Raw genomic sequence first — 25,970 nt, 5'->3', positions numbered from 1 at the left:
ACCAATGGTCTAAGACCACTGCTGAGTTTACAAAGGAATGGTTAAACTCTGTTGATCTCCATTATACTTTGGAAAGTACTGAAATTACGTCTCATGCACTAAAATGGACCAAGTATAAAACCAATAGTTTAAAATTTAAATTTCTGGAACAGTAAGATAAAAAGTAGTTCTGTCTGGAGTTATTTTCCTAATTATTGCGTCATAGTAGCAAATTTATAGTTATGGATGAGAAGTAGGTTTTATTCTAAACCTAGATGTTGTGGCAATAAGTGCAAATGCCTGTAAATACAGTGTGTCAAAATATTATTCTTAAGAAAGAACAATTTTTTGTCCAATTCTGAACCAAGGTGAATTATTTTGTTCAAAAATCTTGGTAAAATTCCATTTGATCATTCTGAAGTTATTGGAGCATGAAAACTGATGTTTTATATATGTAAAGAAAATTGCTCAAGTACTACATGAGCCCAAAACTGTAGGATGATTTTAAAACTAAGCTTTCCAGGTACAGTACAGTACTTAATTCTCAGTGAGAAAAGTCTTAACATGTTTGAAGAAATTTGATTTGGTAATAAAGTTATGGTTTCAAAAAGTACATACTACGCACACTATGATTTTCCATTACCATTTTTAATACTGTACCCAGGTGCACTGGGGATGCCACACATGAAAAGAACCACTGCAGCACCATATAATGCTTCATGCCTGTATGTGATGTTATCTGCATCAGATCCAGATTGAAATTTAAGCTGTTTTTAAAGCAGAATTTTAACAAGTTCAGTATTTTTACTAGTGTTGAAATAAGCTCCCTTGGGCACTAGTTCATAAGTTTACTTCCAAAACTACAAAATACAAAACATGAGGTACAGATAAACTGTACTAGTTGCATATTAATGAAATTATGGAATGTAAACTACTGTTTATTTTTAGACTATGCATACATGCCTTAAAAATGCCTGTAAAAAATCTGAGAAATGAAATACAGCAAATCAGTTTTAATATTAGTTGCATCCCAGCGGACTAAAATCATGATGAATTCTCAGTCATTTAAAAGTATTTTCTATCTATCTGGCATGTCAATAAGAATCATATAGCATCTGTCAGCCTTTTTCCCTGCAAGTATGTACAATACAAGAAGTGTTCAATTCTGTAACAGCAGCAACTTTAGCCACATCACAACAGCACGTCAGTTACTAATCCTACAGAACTGTGAATTTATCAAGAGCCCCTAGACCTTAATTTTATTTTATTTTTTGGCTGCAACTGTTGCCAGTATGATTAGTAGTGCAGGACTCCAAGAACAACATGTCAAAACAGAATTAATACTACACATAATCCCATCAGTTAAGATCCTATGAAACTTTCCATTGGCTTCTATGTCTAGATGATAAAAAATTCACTCTAAAATGAAAGTGACAAATTCTCAGTTAGTAAGAAATTTCCACAAAAATAAAGTGCTCGCCCACAAAATATTGATAGTTAGACGTGCAGAAACAAAAACACCTCTGATATTAAGATACTTTGTTGTTCTCCTATATAACAAAACTGATTAAATTTAAAAACAAATACTAATAAATGATACAAAATCTGTTTTTAATTTAAATACATTTTCTAAAAATAAACTATTTAAAATTAAATTTGAAGTTATAGTAAGGCATCAAGTTTCTAGAATCTAGTAAAATCATTTAAATAAAAAGTATGTTGCATCAATGAGTTCTCCTCAAATTTTAATGAGTTAAAGGGTGCTGCTTTTTTAAAATTATATACAGAATCAGAGGGAAAACTGTCTTATCTTCTGAGGTCAACTCAAGCTTTATAAATATGTCACAATGTCAGGTACTGCATTAAGTATCTAAGTTATTTACATTCTTTACAATGGAGTAAATGCTGGTATTTATATTTGTCCAAATTTAATTACTTTCAGATTCTGTTGTGCAGAAAAGCTCTCTTTGGTTTTAGTTTAGGCAGCAGGTAGACAGAGGACATTTTCTTCATCTGGATTAGTTCAAAGTTGAGAAACTGACTGGGAGTTGAAAAAGCTGTAAAGCTTACTTCCTTTTCCAATAAAAACCAGGTGGAAGAGGATGAGATCTACTAATTCTAAAAATTTGAAGGAAACTGGGTCAGATTTTTAAAGATATTTAGGCACCTGAAGATGCAGATAGCTACCTAATCTGCATAGGTGGGGTTGTTTTTTTTTTTTGGGGGGGGGGGGAAATCAAACTAAAAACCTACCTTTAAGTATCTTTAGGTATGTAAAGACCCTTGAAAATCTGTCCCATGATGACCAGAAAGTCAATTAATCAACTACTGTTAATATTTCCTTTGTTTAATAAATCAGTTTTAAATGCAAAATATATTTTGATTAAATTAATTTTTTCTTATGTATCCAGCACATTTTAAAAGGTACTTTTGTTTAACTAACAAGAAGCCATTTAAAAAACAAAATCTGCTTTTGTATATTTAATTTAATTCTAATTTCCATCCAAATGCAGCTTGACACAAATCCAGGAGTAAAAAAAAAACCTGGAAAAAATGTTAAACAAAACACATTTATTCAGGATCTTGATTTTCATGTTAAACTATATAATTACTTAAATAAATGCATGGAGATATAGTGTATCCTCCTGGTTATCACAAAAGACTAGTGTAAAGGCTGTATCTGGTTGCAAATCAACAAGAATTAACCTATCTTTAGGAAAGTAAAAGTACAAATGCAAATCAATAATTTAAATCAAGGTTTCTAACTTGCTGATTCAAGTAATGATTACAATTCCGAATTCAAAGCACTGATTTAAATCAATCCACCCTGTTAAAACAATTTTTTGTTAATGTCAGTGTATCTGAAAATTTTGTAATCCTCAAGAAGCCATCTGCAAAAATCATTTTATCCCAATTAAATGTATTTACCTTACAGCCTACATTTGTTTATTGTATGTATATTTAAATATACATAAAAGTAATGTATAAATCCAAGTGCTGAGTCTACACAAGATTCCTTCCTCCCACTCAAACCTAGCTGCAAATCCATCTGACTTATTTTATATAGCTCATGCATTCACGCACCTTTAACATTCTATGACAGAATCAAAGGTGAAATTATTCAAGTTATATTTTCACATTTTTAAGCTTAGTCTTTAGGGGCAGAGATACCATTAAATAATTTGTTTGTTCCCCTTTTCTTAAGAACCCCTGCAGAACCCCCCTTGGCTATTTCAGTATAATAACTGGCTAGTAGTTAGTATCAATGCATCATCTTTCAAAGCCTTATACAGATTAAGGGCTGAGCACATAGCATTCTCTCTAGGCAGAAAAGGAGAACGATGTACAGTTGATATGCAACATATGTTGCTTAGTGAGAAGGGAAACTGCTCCTGGGTATGGAGAAGTTGGTGGATTGGTGACAATTTTGCTGAATACAGCAACTCATCCTCCAAGTGTTCTGTAGAATTTTCAAGTCAAAACTTACAGGCTCTACTGTGAGACTGAGAATGATGGTTCTTCACAATCTTTCGTATCATGGGACTACTTAAGATTCTCACATGGGGCAGAGGCCTGATGGAGACACAACATTTTTTAAAAAATGAAAGCGTTGCTTGTAATATAAGCCTTCAGAATGTAGACTGATTATTGGTCATTGTGATCTTTCACAATCCTCCTCCATCTCATCTATTACAAGGTCAGAGATCCAATCTTAATATTTTTGCTTCTAATGATCATCTCTCTCTCTCCCCTCCCCACCATATAGTCTGTGAAAATCTTCATCCTCTTCAACACTTATCTCAAGATTTTGTTCCTAGTTTCAATGTCATTAATATGATACATCAGCACTACCATTAAGGAGGAACTGTCAGGGCTCTCCTTCCATCTCCCACTCCTCCCTACAGACATGCAAGTCAAACTGATAGAAGAGCACTGCTTCCTGCAGGATCTCCTTGAGATATATACCTCCTTAAAAGGTGTGGATGAGGAAGCTGTTCTCTTCTACTTCATGACCCAGTGCACCAAGCCTCCTCAGCATCTGACCAAGAGCAGACCAGTTGACTGAGTTTTCAAAGAGGCTGCAAACAGCTACATTTGTAAACTATCAGCTGAACAACTTGGTGATCAAAGGAGATCACGGACTCTACTTTATAGTTATTGAAATATAAAAAACAATTATCTTCAGCCATGTCATTACAGTGAAAAATATTCTGTATTAGAAGGAAATGCTTTCTAAAAACTAAAAGAACTTGCCAAAGAACTTGGTTATAGGGGACCTGCAAAGCAGGGCCGGCTCCAGCCTTTTTGCCGCCCCAAGCAGCAAAGAAGGTAAAAAAAGAAAAGAAAAAAGCCATGATAGGCGGTACTTTGGCGGCTGCTCTACCGCGCCGCTTCATTCTTCGGCAGCAATTCAGTGGCCGGTCCTTCCATCCGAGAGGGACTGAGGGACCCGCCGAAGACCCAGACGTGCCGTCCCCTTCGGTCAATATCCTATTCAGTTTGAAGTGAAAAGTATGCTTTTAAACATATTCAAGTCAGTTGAGGATTTTTGTCATTAAGGTGGAATTCCAGGGGATGGTTGGAGGTTCATGAAACCTTTCAGTTTGCACTGTGAATATATTACTTGTCAGGTGGCTAATTGTCTTGCTGCATGTGAAGCCTTTGAGAGCAATGGGAGTGCCTCAAAATGAAGTGCCTCCTCAGTGCAACAATACTAGCGTAAACATGATAAATATGAAAAAAAGAAATATGGAGGAGAAAGGGGAAATTGTGTTTTAAGGAACTCAACTGTGCAGTACACCTCTACCTCGATATAACACTACCCGATATAACACGAATTTGGATATAAACGTGGTAAAGCAGTGCTCCAGGGGGGCGGGGCTGCGCACTCCAGTGGATCAAAGCAAGTTCAATATAACGCAGTAAGATTTTTTTGGCTCCCGAGGACAGCGTTACATCGAGGTAGAGGTGTACTTTTACTTTCTTGTTTAGCCCTGGTTGCTCTTTTTTTTGGTTTTCTTACTATGTTTTTTTAATCTAGTGTATACATTTAAGTTGAGCCTCTATTATGGTGTCTTTAAAAAGATTCCATGCAGCTTGCAGGTATTTTACTTTTGGTGCTGTACCTTTTAATTTCTGTTTAACTAACCTCCTCATTTTTGTGTAGTCCTCTTTTTTAAAATTAAATGCTACAGTGTTGGGCCGCTGTGGTGTTTTCCCCGCCACAGGGATGTTAATTTTAATTATATTATGGTCACTATTACCAAGTGGTCCAGCTATATTCACCTCTTGGTCCAGATCCTGTGCTCCACTTAGGACTAAATCAAGAATTGCCTCTCCTCTTGGGGGTTCCAGGACTAATTGCTCCAAGAAGCAGTCATTTAAGGTGTCAAGAAATTTTATCTCGGTATCCCATTCTGAGGTGATACATACCAGTCAACATGGAGCTAGCTGAAATCCCCCCACTATTATTGAGGTTTTTTTTATTTTTACAACCTCTCTAATCTCCCTGAGCATTTCACAGTCACTATCACCATCCTGGTCAGGTGGTTAGTAATATATTCCTACTGCTATATTTTTATTATTCAAGCATGGAATTAGTATCCATAGAGATTCTATGGTACAGTTTGGTTCATTTAAGGTTTTTGACTTAATTTGATTCTATGCTTTCTTTCACATATAGTGCCACTCCCCCACCAGCATGACCTGTTCTGTCTTTCCAATATATTTTATACCCCGGTATTACTGTGTCCCATTGATTATCCTCATTGCACCAAGTTTCTGTGATGCCTATTATATCAATATCCTCATTTAATATGAGGCACTAGTTCACCCATCTTATTGTTTAGACTTCTAGCATTAGTATATAAGCACTTTAAAAACTTGCCACATTTTAGCTGTCTTCCATTAAAAGGTGTAATTGAAGAGACTTTTTTTCATTTTACTGTTTCTCATCAGACCCTACCTATATTTTATCATCTTCCATACTTTCCTCCTCACTAGGACAGACAATCTCCATTAGTAGATCCTCCTCTAATGGATGTCTCTGTCCGAACCATGTATTCCTCCGCACCTGGTGGCTTTCCCCCAGCCCAGTCCATGACTTTTACTAAAAATACCTGTCACTAAAACGTAGCCTTAAACATAACTAAGGAGAAGTTAATCACAAGCCACCACCTAAGACAAAAGGAGTCTTTTTCCTTGTTATCCTTTAATAATGTTAGATCGAATCCTCTGGGTGAGAGTGAATGGGTTGTAAAAGGAGGTGAAGAGCTTGTACGTTTCTGCAACTGTGGGGTTGGCAGAGTAAAGATGCGTTAAATAGGGCATACTGGGGCATTGATGAAAAAGTGCCGAGTGTTAAGGTTGCAGGGCATACACCAAGCAACCTTGACACTGTTATTGAAGTGTTTTGCCATTGAACATACAAATAAAAGCAGAAAAGCATTTAACATCCTTTAAGTGCTATATACATAAATATCAAATCTATGTGGAAGCAGGAAAGTAGTTTTCCCTTCCACTTTACTTGTTGCTACTTGACTTCTAGGTGTGTCAATTAATGTGGTCATCTCAGTGTTACCTACCTTCCTCCCTACCCCCTACATCTTCCTTCAGTTTGCAAGGGAGAAGAGACTTTGAACATGGAATCTTAGCCAAACTCTTTCCAACACATTCATCACCAATAATAAAAATTTTAGAGTGGGAACTTTGTTGATTCATGAAGCATAACAGAATCCCTCCCACTCTTCCCTAGCCTTAGTGGGTCTGCAGAGCTAACAGCTGTAAAAAGTAAGTAGCAAAACCCTGAAGCAGCAGGCCTAACTCAATATGCAGGGCCTGTTTAGTTAGATGACATTTTTATTTTCATAGCTCAGAACCATATTTTAATCCCAGAATACAGTGCTGGTACTTAAGTTCCTTCATTTTTTTAAAGAACCTCCAAAACTGAGACTCTTATATTTCCTATACTTATAACTGCTACTCTCTCTAATCAGTAGAAACCTTAAATGTACCCACTGTACACATACATTCAGCCTTAATTCGCTCTGCAGTTACCTGCTTAGTTTGTCACATCAAGGTCACGTAACTGCAAAGCTGACAATCACAGAGTATATACAACTTTCTACTCAGCTTAATAGTGTCATGGACCATTGATTCAGACTGGTGCCTCTTGTTCCCATTATCCCACCAAACTGCCTGTTCAGATAAGTTGTACTGGCTGGCTTAGTATGCTGGGTGTTCAAAAACCGCATGCTGGATCTGTGTACACTCATCTATTGTGCATAATTACAGGAAGTTGATATTTTGTTGTGACCACATACTTGAAGTACTTTGTCTAGCTGAATTCCCACTGTTCTTAGGTTTGCCTCTACTATTGCCCCTCTTTCCAGCATCTTGAGTGACTTTCCCTGGTAAAGTGCTTTTCTTATCATTTACAAGCCACATGATCTCAAGCACTGAATCCTGAATACTTATGAATTAACTACTTGCAGCTCTGATGGACAAAGACAGGAGCACCTCATATAGTATCCTCGCAAATGGAAATGCAATTGTGTGCGATATGAAGACAGAAAAAAAATCACTCCATAATGTTGGGGTTACTAGGCCTGCCTGAGAGTTCTTCCATGTTTAACTCTGATCGACCTTAACAGCCAAGGACAGGTATTGGAATGTGTAAATAGCTAGTTAGCAATTACGACCTTGCTCATTTCAGGTACCAAACAATAATGATGAGGTTTGCATGTTTCTAGCTGAGGAAGGGGTAATAAACTAAGGGTAAACATGACCAAATAACTCTTTAGAGAGAAGTTACTAACAAGCTAGATTTATAGCCCTAGAATGATTTAGTTGCTTAAATGTATAAACATGTCTTTGGTAGAAAGGGGAGGGGGAGTGGGGGGGGTGGTAGAGAGGGGGAGGGGGGGCTTAGTTGTAAAATGTATAAAGAAGAGAGAAACTGTTTTTGCTGGTGTGCTCGATTTGAGACTTGCCTGTCTCCTTGCACCACTTTGAGATCTCAAATAAACTTTGATTGTTTCTCCACCCCGGTATGTTTATTGGCGTGAAGCACTCCGGGCACCGAACCTCACTGTTGCTATCCTCGGGCCCCTGTGCCGGCAACAATAAGAAACAAGTAATGACAAACAACTATGCATCTAGCTAGATATAGGGAGCATCAAGGAGATGATGAAAGTAGGTATCATCTCATTTAGCATCCACATTATAAAACAGCCTTTAATTCAGATACTAAATCAAGCCTCCTGTTCTTTCTAGCACCTCAACCCCAAGAAAACCTCTTAAGATATGCAAGATTCCATTCTTACAGACCTTAAATATTGTGCATGCACACACTGCTGCACAATAGGAGACAGAACAGAGCAGGGGCCATGGGAAGAGTGGAGTAGAGCAGGGGTTCACACCTCTTCCATCACAAAACCTATGCAGGAAAACTGGAGATGAACCCATCTCCTCCTCCTTCCTAGCTGTTTCTGGAGCTGATAAAGAGTCAATAGTTAACTTGTTCACCCCCCCACCCCCAAAAAATCTGCCAATATTACTATTTAAACGGTTAAGTATCTAATCTTTGGCCCTGTTCACTGAATTTAATAGATAAATACAATGAACCATGCTTCATTTCTACTTGATTTTTCTTTTCTTAAGTTAGGTGAACATCTATTCAGTTTATATTCTATAATTTATTAACCCCCTGGACTAACTGATTTTCTATTGATGAGCAAGTGTAACTCCAACAGAGTAAACAAAATTTTGAAGAGAATAATTCTTAGTTTGATGTTTTGGGGAGGAGGGAAGAAGCGGAGAGAAATCAGGGTTCTGATGCGAACTCAGGTTGCAACCTCAATTATGTAGTGGATACTGCGCATCTCCATAATACAAAATAGTATTAGAGAACAAATTGTCTGTTTTCTGTTTTGTTTCTAACCACTTTGTATAGGGACACTTATGGCATTTACAAGTTATTCTAACAGAGTTAAAGGCACAAAGATACTAACTGATGTGGGCATAAAGATATTCATTAATAACATTACTAACCTGCCCTTCATTTCCCTAATGAATAATACATACAACTTGTTCATAGGAGATATGACACAGAAGCAAGATCTAGAAACGCTCCTGAAACTGCTAACAAAATACTGTGGCAGCTAAGCAGTCATAAGAGTTGACCCATGAATTTAAGAGCATAAATTAAATTTACTAATTCTATTTTTTAAAAGAATATTAAAATTTAATGAATATATATTTATGTAGTCTCATTACTCTACTATACTTGTACAGTATGAATCTCTTCCCATTATAATAAGGTGGCAGAAATTTTAAACTATAGTAAAAGGTACAAAAGTTAGTGTTATTCCACGACCAAAAGTAAAAAAAAAAAAATAGATTGTTAATTTGAATTAAAGATGAAAACAAGTCAGAACCATGAGAGAAAAATACCTTAGAAGAGTACTGCATCTGTTATTTATGTACTAATAAACAAACAAAAAAAACCAATCATCAGAAAACCAAGTAGTTCAAAAGAGTTTGTACTTCCAAATGACTTCTTGAAGCCTAAGGTAATGTCAAAGAATTTTACCCATGTTTTTTTTTTTTTTGGGGGGGGGGGGGGGGGGGGGGGAGGGGTAAAAGGAGTATAATCATAGGTACCCAATCCATATTTAGGCAAAGTGGATTGAGTTTCAAAAGTGCTGAATACTCAGTTTCCTACTGAAGCACTTTCCTCTTAAATGTTCCCTTTGTCCAAACCCAAATTGTATTATAAATCACACACCAAGAACACTAACAAGACAGAATTGTTCCACAAGTGGTTATGCGAGTTTTTGGCTTAAATTAAAAAAAAAGACTATTGTCAATTTCAGAATAAGTTCTAGGCCACTATTTTTGTAACATTAGCTTCCAAAAAATGTGATGATACAACTTTTCGTGAAGCATATTAATATATACTTACTTTTTTTTTTTTTTTTTTTTTTAAACTTTCTTTCCTTTTTTAAAACTATAAAAAGTTGCATTGGAAATACATTAGGGCAATGCAATTTCACAGAAGTCAATGTTACAAGATTGGGAAAAACTTCTTTTGCAAACTTTTTTTACTATAGCAAAAAGTTACAACTTACTCCTCTGATATAGTTTCATGATTTGTAAAGCTGAAGTTGGGTAAGGGTTCTTCAATTTTGGGAGTCTGGTGAACATTTAAGGCTGAAGTGGTCTTAGATGCAACAACTGCTCTTTTCTCATCTTTTTCAAGTGCTTTTCTCTTTCCGCCATTTTGAAAATATTCTCGGCACACACTAAAAAAGAAAATATCCAAAGTAATATTTCAGCAGACCAGTGGTAATGAGGTTTAGCAATACTTATAACTATAGGTACTTTGAGTCTACATGTTATCTAAAACTTGCAGTTAAATTTATTATTAAAAACGGATTATACCAAGCCTTGAGATGATCAAGACTTTTGTAAAAGTAAATATTATTGGGGTTTACCTATATTAATTTGAACTCAGCAGCAGCATGACAAACTGAGAATGAAGGAAAAACAGTTTTAAATGGAATTCAATAAAGGATATAAACACTTAATAACTAGAGTTTCATAACAAAGTCCCATATTAAAGCTACAATACATATTCAAAGAGACAAACCCACAATGTTACCTGTAGAAAGCATTGTTTCCAATAGTATCCAAAAGGCACTCATTATCCTCACTTCTCTGGCCATTTATTGCCCATACAGATCACATATGAAATGAGAAGTGGCTTAATTGCTTCCAGATGTTTTGATCCAGAGGCAGCAGTCAAAAGCTGGACTAAGTTAAAATGAGGTATATGGATTTCTCTCTCTTTTGGATAAGTTCCGTATTATCTATACATAAATACAGTAGATCCTAACTTTCAAGGAGAGGAAATGTGGACCTAGTGAAGATACCCTTATCAGAGCTACAATTAGAAGTATATTCAACCTTCTCCCCCACTTACATACTAGCTCTGTAGTCTCCAGAAATGGGGAGGGTTAGCAAATAATTGTAAGACACTTATTGGAAAGGAGGAATATAACCCAGTCATAAGGACTGGTGTAGGTAAACTAGACAGAAAGCAGAGAAGACTTAATTATAAGCATCAAGCCCAACCTTGAAAGCCACTCCAATCTCACTCTAGAACCATGGAGCGCAAGAATACACCTGTTTATAAGCATATATTAGTAATATCAACCAGAGCATAGAAGGGATTCACCTTTGGATTACAGAGCTTTTCCCCTTATTATATAGTTTTACTATTGTTGACTGTAATGGGTCATTGTAGGCTCCCAGTTTAAGACTAGAAAGGCTGGAATTGTCTCAGCATATATGAGAATATAAAGCCTTGTTTGTACTATGAATCTTGTTTTAAAACATTGTAAACGTTTAGCTGCCTTTTTTATTTTGTTTATATCACGTGAAACTTGAAGTTGAAAAAAAATCTTCAGTTTTTCCATAGTAAGAAGAGATGCAAAGCCTCTGATCTGAGAGGGATATTGGTTTTGCTATAGGGATCTAATTTCAGGTTCTTAGACAGTTATAATGTTTAAAACAGATTTTGAACTGAGACAGATGTCAGAGATGTTTTGGAAGAACATCTTTGGATGCAGTTTCTCCCATTGAGGATTCCAAGGTCTGCACTAGAACAGAGAGATCTTGAGACAATTCTATCAATTACCACAAGTTCAATGTTCTGCTTCTGTTCAAGCATTAGAAAAGCAATTTAGGATTTTATTAGGATAGAAGAATTTTTAGATAGTTTTGGTGATCACCACCTTACAAGTGAGAAAATCCAGACTGGCATTTAAAATGAATGAATAAATAAATAAATGAAAAACATAACATGGAATTCCATCTGTATCTAATTTAGGGCCCACTTCACCCCTTCCTTCTTGAAGGAACATAACTAAATTTTAGAACCACATAGCTAAGCTAGCGAAAGCCCTAGTGTAGATGCAGTTATACCAGTAAAAGAGAGTGCTTTTGCCATAACTTATTTTGCTTGCAGAACCAGAATAGCTAGACCAGCTAAAGCACTCTTTTGCCAGTAGATACTATATACACAAGGAGAATTTTGCTACCACCAAAACCTCTATGTGGAGACATAACCTTTGATTTGGAGTTATTTTCCAAAATATGTCTTTCTGCTTCCCTTTATATTACAAAGCTATAGTCTTCAATACAAAAGGGAAGTGGGAAGACAAAAAAAGTAGAGTTTGAGGAAAGCACAGGCAGGGTATATGATTAATTTATTGTTCAAGCTTATTGCAATAGCACTCTAAGGTCATGTGGGGTCCAGAAATAATTCTGGAATTCAGCAGACAAATCTTGTATCAATCCTATAACTAAAGGTTTCCAAGGTATTCCCTGAAACAATCACACATACAGGGTGAGGCAGTCTCCTTATTTTAAGGCTGCAAATGGTCAGTATTGATCAAAATATACTGAATTTTTACAAACCACGAAGAAATATTTCAATTAAGCAATAAAAACATTATATAATCAAAAATGAAAGACACACAGAATCTAGTTTATGAATTAATCTCAAAATATTTTTCAGCCTCCCCAACTAGGCAGCAGAAAAAATTTAAAAAATAATCCGCATAACTGTGACTCTTAATACCAAAGAAGGGTATAGATGGTTTCTCTAATGATTGTACTGTGTTATATAGGCTAGCCCTCTAAATAATTTGCAGACAGTTGCTTTCTCAGGTATTCAGTTAGAAAAGATTGCATGGAGAAAAGAGAAAATGATGGTAGAGGGGCTATACAAGTTTTTTTTCTAGCTTTCCTCATTACAGATGCCCAAGATCTGCCTCCAAAAGCCATCCTGTCCTCAAAATAAGGCTCTTCAATATTTTCAGAGTGTTCCGTTTTTGAAGAGAAACTTATGATCACATAACTGTACCAACTACAATTTATTTTTCTATGTAATCCAAGTATTTATTTTTAAAACTGTATTTTCATTCAGTTAAGCAGCAGGACATAAAGAAGGGCCACAGCACCATGTGACCCCGTCATCTCTCTGCAGATCATCAATGATACATAGAACAAAAGTTTGAGAACTCCTGGCCTTTAGAGATGAAGTAAGGAATTGCAAAATATTTTCTCAGCTCTATTTATTAAAAAGTTGACAAACACCTGTCAGAGGATCAGTCTGCCCTGTCATCTGGCCTTCTAGGCACCAGTTTGTCCCCTGAATTTCCAAAGAATGCACATACACTACATTCAAATTAAGGTCCTTTTCTTAGGATTTTGTTTCAGTAAACCAAAGAAGTTCACTAAAACTGCTTTCCCCTTCCAAGGCAAAGCAGTTCCTTTTCCTCATCAGCCGGGTTCCACAAATAATCTCTCTTTTAGCCTTCAAGGCTTAGTCCCCCTCTATCCCTGGGTCACAGAAACTTCGCAGATTCCTCCCTTTGTTCATGCCATCCCTTAGTTTGCGCCACGCCTAATATTGTCTCTATTCAGGAGACTTACTGTGGGAAAATGTCCTGGTATTTTCTGTTCCCTTTCACTATGAGAAAGGCAGCCCCTCTTACGTGATGGCAGTCCAAAAGTGGTTCCTCTGCTCAACTGATTTGGCCACAGACCAGAGCTGGGGACTAAACCCCAAAGGCAAGCACACCCTGAAATAGCACTGTTATGTATTGTTTGATGTTTGGAATTATGTGGACAAACAGAAAAAGGAGTACCTTTCCCAAACCTGAGAAAAAGTTCTGTGTAGCTCAAAAGCTTGTCTCTCTCACCAACAGAAGTTGCTCCAGTAAAAGATATTACCTCATCCACCTTGTGTCTCTGACAAAAAGAAAGTAATTTCTGCAAGAGAAACTTTATATACGGAACACTGGGTATGAGAAGTAACACAGGGATGGATTTTCATACTCTACATCTTTAATTAAATCCAGGTGCAAAACTTGATATGCTTATAAAGCCACCGGGAAGTCATTAGAACATGTGACTATTACATAGCAAAGATCTGTATTTAAAAAAAAAAAAAAATCAGTACAGCTATAAAAAGCAGAAAGCAAGCAACTAACTTTTAAAAATCCTCTGCAAATAAAACATTATGAATTTTTTCATAAGAGTGCATTACTATTACGAGGGTATAAGGGAGGAGATGTTGCCTTATATATTAAAAATGTATACACTTGGACTGAGGTTGAGATAGAAATAAGAGACAGGCTTGTTGAAAGTCTCTGGGTAAAGATAAAAGGGGTAAAAAAACAAGGGTGATGTCCTGGCAGGGGTCTACTACTGACCACCAAACCAAGAAGAAGAAGAAGTGGAGGCGGCTTTTTTTAAGACAACTAACAAAATCATCCAAATCACAGAAGTTGGTGGTGATGGGGGACTTAAACTACCCAGACATCTGTTGGGAAAACAACACAGCGGGGCACAGATTATCCAACAAGTTCTTGAAATGTACTGGAGACAATATTTTATTTCAGAAGGTGGAGAAAGCTACTAGCGGGGAGGCTGTTCTAGATTTGATTTTGGCAAATAAGGAGGAACTGGTTGAGAATTTGAAAGTGGAAGGCAACTTCGGTGAAAGGGATCGTGAAATGGTAGAGTTCATGATTCTAAGGAATGGTAGGAGGGAGAATAGCACAATAAAGACAATGGATTTCAAGAAGGCAGACTTCAGCAAACTCTGAGTCGGTAGGTAAAATCCCACGGGAAGCAAGTCTGAGGGGAAAAACAATGGAAGACTGTTGGCAGTTTTTCAAAGAGACATTATTAAGGGCACAAGAGCAAACTATCCCACTGCATAAAAAAGATGAGAAGTACGGCAAGAGACCACCCTGGCTTAACCAAGAGATCTTCAATGATCTAAAACTCAAAAGAGAGGAAAAAGTACAAAAAGTGGAAACTCTGTCAAATTACAAAAGAAGAATATAAACAAATATGTAGGGACAAAATTAGAAAAGCCAAGGCACAAAACAAGATTAAACTAGCTAGGAACATAAAAGGAAACAGGAAAACATTCTACAAATACATTAGAAGCAAGAGCAAGACCAAGGATAGGGTAGGTCCGTTACTCAATGGGGGAAGAGGAGAGAGAAGAAGATAACAGAAAATGTGGAAATGGCAGAGGTGCTTAATGACTTCTTTGTTTCGGTTTTCACCAAGAAAGTTGGTGACAATTGGATGTCTAACATAGTGAATGCCAGTGAAAATGAGGTAGTATCAGAGTCTAAAATAGGGAAAGAACAAGTCATTACTTAGATAAGTTAGAGGTCTTCAAATCACCAGGGTCTGATGAAAGACTACCCAAGGAGATGACTGAAGAGATATCTGAGCCATTAGCAATTATCTTTGAAAAGTCATGGAAGACTGGAGACATTCCAGAAGACTGGAAAAGGGCAAATATAGTGCCCATCTATAAAAAGGGAAATAAGGACAACCTGCGGAATTACAGACCAGTCAGTTTAACTTCTGTAACCGGAAAGATAATGGAGCAATCGATTTGCAAACACTTAGGAGATAATAAGGTGATAAACAACAGTCAGCATGGATTTGTCAAGAAAAAATCATGTCAAACCCCGATAGCTTTCTTTGACAGGGTAACAAGCCTTGTAGATGGGGGGGAAGCAGTAGATGGGATATATCTTGACTTTAGTAAGGCTTTTGATACGGTCTCGCATAACCTTCTCATAAACTAGATTTAGATAATGGCATAGACAGTACATCTAGAAAGTTTGTGGACGATACCAAGCTGGGAGGGGTTGCAAGTGCTTTGGAGGATAGGATTAAAATTCAAAATGATCTGGAGAAATGGTGTGAAGTAAATATGATGAAATTCAATAAGGACAAATGCAAAGTATTCCACTTCGGAAGGAACAATCATTTGCACACATACAAAACGGGAAATGACTGCCTAGGAAGGAGTACTGTGGAAAGGGATCTGGGGCTCATAGGGGATCATAGACTATTAGGGTTGGAAGAGACCTCAGGAGGTCATCTAGTCCAATCCCCTGCTCAAAGCAGGACCAACACCAACTAAATCACCCCAGCCAGGGATTTGTCAAGCCAGGCCTTAAAAACCTCAAAGGATGGAGATTCCACCACCTCCCTAGGTAACCCATTCCAGTGCTTCACCACATACCTAGTGAAATAGGGTTTCCTAATATCCAACCTAGACTTCCCCCACTGCAACTTGAGACCATTGCTTCTTGTTCTGTCATCTGCCACCACTAAGAACAGCCTAGCTCCATCCTCTTTGGACCCCCCCCCCTTCAGGTAGTTGAAGGCTGCTATCAAATCCCCCCTCATTCTTCTCTTCTGCAGACAAAAATAACCAGAGTTCCCTCAGCCTCTCCTCATAAGTCATGTGCCCCAGCCCCCTAATCATTTTTGTTGCCCTCCCCTAGACTCTCTCCAATTTGTCCACATCCCTTCTGTAGTGGGGGGACCAAAACTGGATGCAATACTCCAGGTGTGGCCTCACCAGTGCCAAATAGAGAGGAATAATCACTTCCCTTGATCTGCTGGGAATGATACTACTAAAACAGCCCAATATGCTGTTGGCCTTCTTGGCAACAAGGGCACACTGCTGACTCATATCCAGCTTCTCATCCACTGTAATCCCCAGGACCTTTTCTGCAGAACTACCGCTTAGCCAATCGGTCCCCAGCCTGTAGTTGTGCATGGGATTCTTCCTTCCTAAATGCAGGACTCTGCATTTGTCCTTGTTGAACCTCATCAGATTTCTTTTGGCCCAATCCTCCAATTTGTCTAGGTCACTCTGGACCCTATCCCTACCCTCCAGAGTACCTACCTCTCTCCCCACCTTAGTGTCATCTGCAAACTTGCTGAGGGTGTAATTCAGCCCATCATCCAGATTAATAAATATCTTGAACAAAACCAGCCCCAGGACCGACCCCTGGGGCACTCCGCTTGATACCGGCTGCCAACAAGACTTCGAGCCATTGATCATTAGCCGTTGAGCCCGAAAATCTAGCCAGCTTTATCCACCTTATAGTACATTCATCCAATCCATACTACTTTAACTTGCTGGCAAGAATATTGTGGGAGACCGTATCAAAATAACAAGCTAAATATGAGTCAACAGTGTAATGCTGTTGCAAATAATAAATAATAATAATAAATAATAATAATAATAATAATAATAAAAGCAAACATTCTGGGATGTATTAGCAGGAGTATTGTAAGCAAGACACAAGAAGTAATTCTTCTGCTCTACTCTGCGCTGATTAGGGCTCAACTGGAGTATTGTGTCCAGTTCTGGTCGCCATATTTCAGGAAAGATGTGGACAAATTCCAGAGGAGAGCAACAAAAATGATTAAAGGTCTAGAAAACATGACCTATGAGGGAAGATTGAAAAAAATTGGGTTTGTTTAGTCTGGAGAAGAGAAGACAGAGGGGACATGATAACAGTTTTCAAGTACATAAAAGGTTGTTACAAAGAGGAGGGAGAAAAATTGTTCTTCTTAACCTCTGAGGATAGGACAAGAATCAATGGACTTAAATTGCAGCAAGGGTGGTTTAGGTTGGACATTAGGAAAAACTTCCTAACTGTCAGAGTGGTTAAGCACTGGAATAAATTGCCTAGGGAGGTTGTGAAATCTCCATCATTTGGGATTTTTAAGAGCAGGTGGGACAAACACTTGTCAGGGATAGTCTAGATAAACTTAGTCCTGCCTTGAATGCAGGGGACTGGACTAAATGACCTCTCGAGGTCCCTTCCAATTTTAGGATTACCTCAATTTGAGGAGTCTAGATTTAGAACCAAGTACTAATCATGTTCTTTATAACAAGTTTAGCTGCTAACCGTTTCAACACATTGAAGTTTTGCTAAAGCTAGTTGGGAATGCTTTAATCTGGATTTAAAATAAAAATTTAGAACATCACATGCTAAAATTCTAAGAATAGTGAGATGGAACAATGGGAAATCTGATGCTTACTTAAAAATAACCACACAAGAAAACAGGAGTGTTGGAGATAAGTACAGAAGGCAAGAATATGTTCTGCACTGAAGACTCAGATTGCCAGTTTGAGACAGAGTTTACAATCCTATCTTATTAAACCATACAAAGATTTACCTGCAACACCATTCAATTCGACCTTCCCCTTCACAAGATTTTGTCCAGTGATTATCTGCAAGGTTTTTCATTGCCACAGCATATTCACAAAGAGTTTCCTCATCCTCACAGTGTTCACGCCAGATCTTGTCAAAGTCTCCCACTAAACAAAAACAAAAACAGAGCGTGAGCAAAATAATATATGTGTTTAATGTTTGACACTAGAAAGCAGCATCTCGGTCTAAATGTCTTCTTCACAATCTTTAAAGTGTGAGCCAAGCAAATTGATTCAGTGATATCTCCTTAAGTCTAAAGGCACCCTAAAAACAGAGCAACAAAATTGCTCCCATTCATATCAATAGGAGTGTTAACTTATTAAATCTACTTATGACAACTTACATGTCAACATGCTTAGCTAACTACTGCTAATCAAAGCCAACAAGGAAGAAGAGGGATGATTATGAAGAACTGCATAATCTACCTTAAATAGCAATTTATTTTGGTGTCATGAATGGGCAAAGCATTACTATTGCTCTTCCTCCCCCATTTGACCTCTGATTGCAGTAGGTGTAGGTAAACAAAAATTTGCTAACTTGCATAACTGAGGAAATCTAAGGGAAGCAGCTTAACTCCTTGTTTAGTTGGACTGCCTGTCCAAGTGTGGTTCAGGGATATTAAGCCAATTTCCTTTACTTGGAAAAGTTTCAGAAGGTATAAAATGCAGATATCAACAGAATAAGGCATATTTCCAATCAGGTATTTGCATTCTCTCATCTGAGATGGCATTCATGCCGTAAGGCCAAGAAGCAAACCACATACAGTTTAAATCCAACAGAGAGTGACTGGGGAAAAAGGGCAAACAAAAAAAGCTCTAGCACAGATCTGTCTGTCTGCTTTATGACTAGTACAAGGCAGAAAAGTTACTCTGCCCCTATTAGTAAATTGACTGGCTGATCAGAACACTCGAAAGCATACATATGACACCTTTCATTCTCATTATTTCCCAAAAGCACTGAATTAAGAGAGGTGTGTGTTAAAATGTGTAGTTGGCAATAAAAGACATCAGCGCTTACACAGACATCAGCCTGGGAGCATGCCTGAGTAGGGTGAGACACAGGAGCACTCTGTTCCCCCTGCTGGGTTTCCTTGGAAAAGATGTTTCATGCAGCACCAACATAGGACTGAACAAACATTGGAGGATAGAAAGAAACTGTGTAGGGCTGTGGCTACACTAGAGAGCTTACAGTGGTGCAGCAAGCTCTTTAGCGTAGCCGCTCTAAGTGGACGGGAGAGAGCTTCCCGTCAGCTTAATTACTCCAGCCCCCGTGAGCGGATGTAGCTCTCCCGCCGACACAGCACGCTGTCCACACCGGCACTTAAGCCGACATAAGTTATGTAGCTCAGGGGGCTGGCTAATTCAAACCTATGAGTGACATAACTTATGTCAACTTATGCTGTAGTGCAGCCATAGCCTAGATTTCTTCACCCTCCGCTGTCTGGTAAGACACTAATACAACTCCTGTAATTTCTCTCTCCTGGTTAGTGGGTTAATGAAGCATGTTTGTGGCTATGCAAAATCAATTTAGGAAATACCAACCACTGATCAGTCCAAGCTTGGATATAAATAAACTTGGTAGTTAATAAATTCTAACACAACCTTAACTGTGATCTTGCAACTGTTCCACCACAATACTCTGAATCTTGCTAAGTTGGGCTCCTGTTAATAGGCCGCACACGATAACTACAAGACTCCTGGATGAAGCTTATCTAAAAGTTACTGGTGCTTTGATTAGTTGCTCTAGTTTATTATTTGTTTACAGAGCATTCAGAAGTGTGTTAGACACCTTACACACAAACACAGGACAGGCAGTCCCTGCCCTGAAATGCTTACAGTCTAAGTAGAAACAGGACCATAAGATGAGACAAGATAAAAAAAAAAAAAAAAAGGGAGCAGTATAAGGAAAAAAAGATTACAAATAAAAGATAAATTAACTTTGTGGTACTACACTCAATTTTACTCTCTACTATTATTAGGCCAATGCCTAGTAACTACTTATCACTGTCTTCCAACCACATTCCTAGCTGCCATTTCCCACCCACCCCTTACTAGTTAGCCTTGTCATACTGCTTTTCCCACCTTTTAAAGTTTTAACTCTAGGAATTCCGTTTCTCCCCTCCCCCCCCCCCCCCATCATAATAATGCCTCTTCAAACCCTTTCCTACTATTGGTGATCCTTTCACTTTCTCCCTCACCTAAAAAAACACTTGTCTAGAGTAGATGTAGAACGTTCAAATGGATTAGATTAGGCAGCGTCAGAGGAAGTCTGAGCTGTGTTTGTGGTTTTCTTTAAGTGTCTAGCCCAAAGGTCACAAGGAAGCTGGGTCTGTGAAGTTGTTACTGTCACCAGTTCTTGGGACTGTCAAAGCAGGACTGGCATAACCACTTTCACCTGTCCTGGGAGCCCTTCTGCTACTCCAGGGACTGGGCTTCCTTGTGTTAAAAGAAGAAAAAAAAAAAAAAAAGGACATAGGAGAAAACATTACTTAAATTTTAAGGAAATGAGAAATTATATTTCTGCCCATTTCAAGAATAGCAAAAACTAAACTAACCTTTTAAAGTCTGCCTTATTGCCATGCTTATTTCCCTACCTCCCTGGTAGCATAAATTTAAGATGTGATTTAAGTGAAATATTTAATACCTCAATATAACGCTGTCCTCAGGAGCCAAGAAAAAAAAGAAATCTTACTGCGTTATAGGTGAAACCACGTTATATTGAACTTGCTTTGATCCGCGGGAGTGCGCAGCCCCGCCCCCCTGGAGCACTGCTTTACCGCGTTATATCCAAATTCGTGTTATATCGGGTAGTGTTATATCGAGGTAGAGGTGTGCTGCACAGTTGAGCTCCTTAAAACACAATTTCCCCTTTCTCCTCCATATTTTTTTTTCATATTTATCATGTTTACGCTAGTACTGTTGCACTGAGGCGGCACTTCATTTTGAGGCACTCCCATTGCTCTCAAAGGCTTCACACGCAGCAAGACAATTAGCCACCTGACAAGTAATATATTCACAGTGCAAACTGAAAGATTTCATGAACCTCCAACCATCCCCTGGAATTCCACCTTAATGACAAAAATCCTCAATTGACTTGAATATGTTTAAAAGCATACTTTTCACTTCAAACTGAATAGGATATTGACGGAACAAGCACATTCGCATGTCCTTTGAATCTAAAAGAAAGTGTTGAAAAGACTCACTATTTGTGGACAGACTCCAAAAAGGTGTTTGCCACATCTGGATTTCAAGTCAGAACTAATGGTGAATTAATATATTCTAACTTTGTACCTAATTGGGCTTGCCATTTAAGTTTCAGAATTACAATGGAAATGCAGACTGCAGTACATTGATTAGAGAACATAAGCTAATGAACCTTCAGAACTAGATGGGATAGAAACTGTTTTATGAATCAAAGCTTAGGTAATGGTAAATGCAGTTTACAGGAAGGACTTTGCATAGCAAATTTGGGCTGCATGGATCTCTGGAAATAAAAAATACAATATGCAAATGTCTCTGACTATTTCAAAAGAATGTACTAAAGACTGATCATGATGTGTCAAAGCTTATGTTCCAGAATAACCTAGAATTAATCAGGAATTCTTATATAAAATCAGAAGGGCTTCCTTGAAGAATATTTTTTCATGTCCCTTATATTAAGCTCTGCACTTCAGATAATCATTGCCCCCAGCTGATCTTTACTATAGGGTTTCCTTAATTTCATTAACAGTGTGTCAAGTACAGCTGTGAGTGTTGTCTCCATCTCTCCCCTCTCATGCAACTTAAATCCTATTTGAGCATGGATTCCATAGAACAGCCTTTTTTTTTTTAAATGCCCCATTCCTCCCATAAAAGAAATCAGTCATGTAAGCGTCAGACCGCAGAGATTCTGATTGATAACAATTGCTCATAACATGAGAGTTTTACAAACCTTGCAGGTCCCTGCTGCAGCTTTACTTAAAAAAACATTTATGTTTCTGTTTGGTTCCTTCTCTCCAAGGTTGTTAAAAATAACATATCACCAGTTCTGTACGTCCTGGAAGATTAATTCTTTAAGCAGTTACTTGGTTACCTGTCCTTGCAATTCTGTCACTGACTGCAGATGCAACTGATGATCAAAGAGAGATTCCTTATAGCAGTATATTCTTGGATATGATGCTGAAGTCCAATCCCATGTATCTATCTAGCTAAGATGAATTCCCCAGACTATGCTCTCCATCCACGTAAGCCTTCTTCAGGCTTAACAAAACAAAATCTAGTTTGTTGTCCTACACTGCTCCCCACCCCATTTTTTCCCCTAAAGGAAGTCCTTCACACATACACTTAAGTAGTGCTAAATGGGATTTACATAAAAGGTAATTTTATCATCAATTAAATGGGTAATTTCTTAGAAGAGATTACTTTAAGTTTAATTAGAAAAAAATTCCTGACAGGACAAAGTTAAAGAAGCCCAGTCAAAGACAAAACTTATTTATATTTAAAGGGGGCAGTGAGGCTACAGTCTAAAGAGAGTTGCATTCCCACTTCCCGTTTCTGAAATTGAAACAGAAATAAGTGATTTATTTGAACAACTTTAAATTTAGATGAATAAGTGACTTAATACCTGAGTTCTGACTATACACAGCACCATAAAGAATGAGGAACAGAATCCCTGCAGCAAATGTGATAGGATAAAAGGACTTCTATAAAAGTCTTTTTCCTCAGTTTCTTCTGCATTTTAGTTCTGGATGTGTCACTGTCCAGCCCTCTGTCTCCAACACTGGGTAGCACCAGATGCTTCAAAAGAAGATCCAAGGACTATCGCAGAAAGCAGCTGTGAGATAATCTGTCCCTGATACAAGCCTCAGCCTTACGCCTACGAATTGCTGATACTATACATCTGAGCACAAGACTCTAATGGCATTGATTCTGGTGATTAATCAGAGCTTTATTGTTGCACAGAAAAATAAGACCAACAGTTTTAAACATATGGATCAGGAAATCTGTGATATTTTTAATCAAAGCCCAAATTTATGCATTATTTCCTTTCAGAAGGGTGCAGAGATTTAATTTGTGCTTCAAGAGTCAATGGGAAGAGTGACAACGTTAAACTTTTTTTAAAAAAAGCAATGGCACTATCCGGGCACAACTGAGAATAAAAGTAGTTCACTATAACAACTTCCATAAGAAAAACAAAAATCCTGACTATGGTTTCTAGTCTTTGTCATCCATCTCCTGAACATAGCTGTCAGGTGGTGATAGATTCTATAGGTGAACTCACAAGTACATACCGTTCTTCCCACTGTAGTGCTTACAACTACATTTCACAAGCGGATCATAGCTAATAGTAAACAAGAAAACTCACAGATCTGACCAAGTATTACAGAGTCAATAGACAGCACTTCATTTCATAGTCTGTGAGTTTCCTATACTAGGTCTTCATAACACACCACATGTAGTGATATTTCTTACCCCCTTTTGTAAAGTGCTTTGAGAACCTTAGATGAAAAGGTGTCATCTATGTGCAAATTATAATGCAAGTCCCAACTCATAGAAGACTCCACTGGGGCACATCAGCTCTTTGTACGAAGTATGCGTGTAGTCATTACCATCAATCATGCTTCCTTTGCCATTCACCATATTTAAAATGGAACCAAAGACTCAGTTCTGGTCTGACCTATAATTACTACAGAGTTACCTTGCTAGTTGACAACTGAAACAGCAGAGTTCACTCAAAAAAATGCTACACACTACAACTCTTTCCATTCACAATGGAATGACTTATTGCCTGACGCTGGGTGGGTGCGGTGGGGGAATAGAGAACAGAAAAAAAAAAAAAAAAAAAGAGGCGTTGATTACCCAAATATACAATATCAGTTTCCTCACGTTAAAAATTATAAAAAAACTGCATTCTTAAATTATGACTATCAATGGCTATTAAGAAAAATGATTACTTTAATTTTGACCTCAGCTGTTTGTTTTTCACTTCACCAGTACATACTGAGTGCATTGGCATGTCACATTACATATGCAGCTTTTTTATTCACAATTTAAATATACATAACTGAAATGTCATTTAAAAAAGGACCTGCACTATTTTATTAATGCATTTAAGAAATCGCATCAGCTGTTCTACTCTCAGAAGGTTCAAGTGCTGTAAGCTGCAGAGTAAACTAAAAAGTTAAGCAGCTTGAAATAAAGACAGTAAAAGCTGATACTCAGGCAATAACCTTTTAGATACAGCACTGTAACATTACTCTATCAAACACAAAACAGACCATTCAAATGCAAAAACTCTGAAGTATACATGTTGGGTAAAATCTGTTTCTGGCCTGTTTTATGTAATGTCCATCTTGGATTTGTAAAAGGACAACTAAGCCTTCATCTTGGATACCCTTCTCCTCAGATGATTTAGTGCCCTTTCAGCCTTTTTCAAATCAAGGAGGGGAAAGGTCAGGGCAGTCAGAGTCATGTGACGGCCATAATCTGCCTAGCAGCTGCAGGTAATTTAGTGAGAGGCAGGCCTGTCACCCAGGGCTGTCCATCTGAGTGGCAGCCAGTGTCCCACACAGTTCAGCTGCCAGGAGCCCCAGAGGGACCAGGACTCTCAGGACTTTGGATTCTTGGTCTCTATTAACATACTTGCACTCAACTGCTACACACCATTAGTGAGCACATACTTGCACTGGACTATGAAGTCAAGCAGAGACTGTATGGGCAAGCACTGAAGACCTATCTGAGGAAGAAGATCTGCCCAAGATGGAGAAGACCTACCCAGAGGACCTGTCCACAGGGAGAAGAATATCCAGTTCCTGTTTGGTGTCCAGTGCCCCTGATTTTCACCACTATCCCTGTCGGTATCTTGAGTTTTTGTCATTGTGTCCCTGTCTCCAGGATATGGTATTGTAATACCCATTGTGGTTTTCCTCTGTTTTACATCCACAGGTTAAGGGGGTTTAAGGGCTCTGAGCTTCATGCTCTGGTAACTGTTAACAACCGAGTGTGTCTTCCTTGTGTTTATTGTCTGAAGGGGGTCCTGGTCTAGTTTACTGACTAGTGGCATAATAAATATTTGTGTTACATCTTATTCCACCTGTGTCTTAATAAATCACCTGATGATAGATGCAGGAGGGGGAGGGATCTGCAAACTGCCCATCTTCTGATCTGTGTAGACCATAGTTAAACTGTTTGGGGCTAACATACACGGACCATAACTTAAAAGAAATTGAAAGAAAGAAGTTGTCACAAGCAATTTTAGAGTGCCTTAAAGTCCTTAGTACAAAACACATAGCTTTTTTTTTTTTAACTCTTGTAATTTAAGAGTGTTTTGGTAATTAAACTGATTTATTTCACTAGAAATATATTACTTATTCACAACACCAAGAATTTTCTTAACTTATGGTAAACCTTCTTTGTTACCCTTGTGCATAAAAGATGTGAGTTGGGCAAAACTGAGGATAGCAACTCTGGTAAAGGTTTTGTTAGTAGAGTTTATTAAATTTTTGTTATATTCATGTTGCCGCCAGGATAGTGTTCTATCAACACTATGCCAGTGTTTGCTTATTGAAGTATTTTTAACAGTTTGTTATGGCAATCCAGAACTATAGACAGGGGCCTATATGTAGGGTAGTACATATTTATTTCAATTTATATGTCATGTTACTAGCTTATACTTTTGTTTTAATTTTAGTAAAAGGGATGCAAACCCTAGAGCAATGGTAAAAAAGACCGATTTGGATATAATCTGGAGTGACATTGTCCTCAAGAATCTCATCTTTTTAAAAAAAAATCCATAAATGTGTCACTCAGAAATATAAAGTGACAATTAAGCTGATTCAGAACACAATGTGTGTGCTTCTCCCTGCTGTTCCTCATTATTTAGCAAAAA

At 37.8% G+C, this 25,970-nt stretch overlaps 1 protein-coding gene across 1 annotated transcript in view; it reads right to left on the bottom strand.

The window, feature by feature from the left end:
* BMT2 (base methyltransferase of 25S rRNA 2 homolog) overlaps positions 1–24,998 on the bottom strand; it is a 47,451-nt gene extending 22,453 nt beyond the window's left edge. The window contains exons 1-4 of the mRNA XM_034758274.1: positions 24,857–24,998; positions 21,220–21,279; positions 18,070–18,211; positions 10,110–10,283 (exon numbers count right to left, since the gene is read on the bottom strand). Of these exons, the coding sequence (XP_034614165.1) occupies positions 10,110–10,283; positions 18,070–18,211; positions 21,220–21,279; positions 24,857–24,998 (518 nt within the window). The remainder of the gene's footprint in view (positions 1–10,109; positions 10,284–18,069; positions 18,212–21,219; positions 21,280–24,856) is intronic.
* Positions 24,999–25,970: the final 972 nt, after the last annotated feature.

This window comes from Trachemys scripta, chromosome 1 (genome assembly GCF_013100865.1).
Source record: "Trachemys scripta elegans isolate TJP31775 chromosome 1, CAS_Tse_1.0, whole genome shotgun sequence".
NCBI classification, from domain to species: Eukaryota; Metazoa; Chordata; order Testudines; family Emydidae; genus Trachemys; species Trachemys scripta.
The sequence above is the reverse complement of the archived record's forward strand: the minus strand, read 5'-3'. Positions and strand labels throughout refer to the sequence as shown.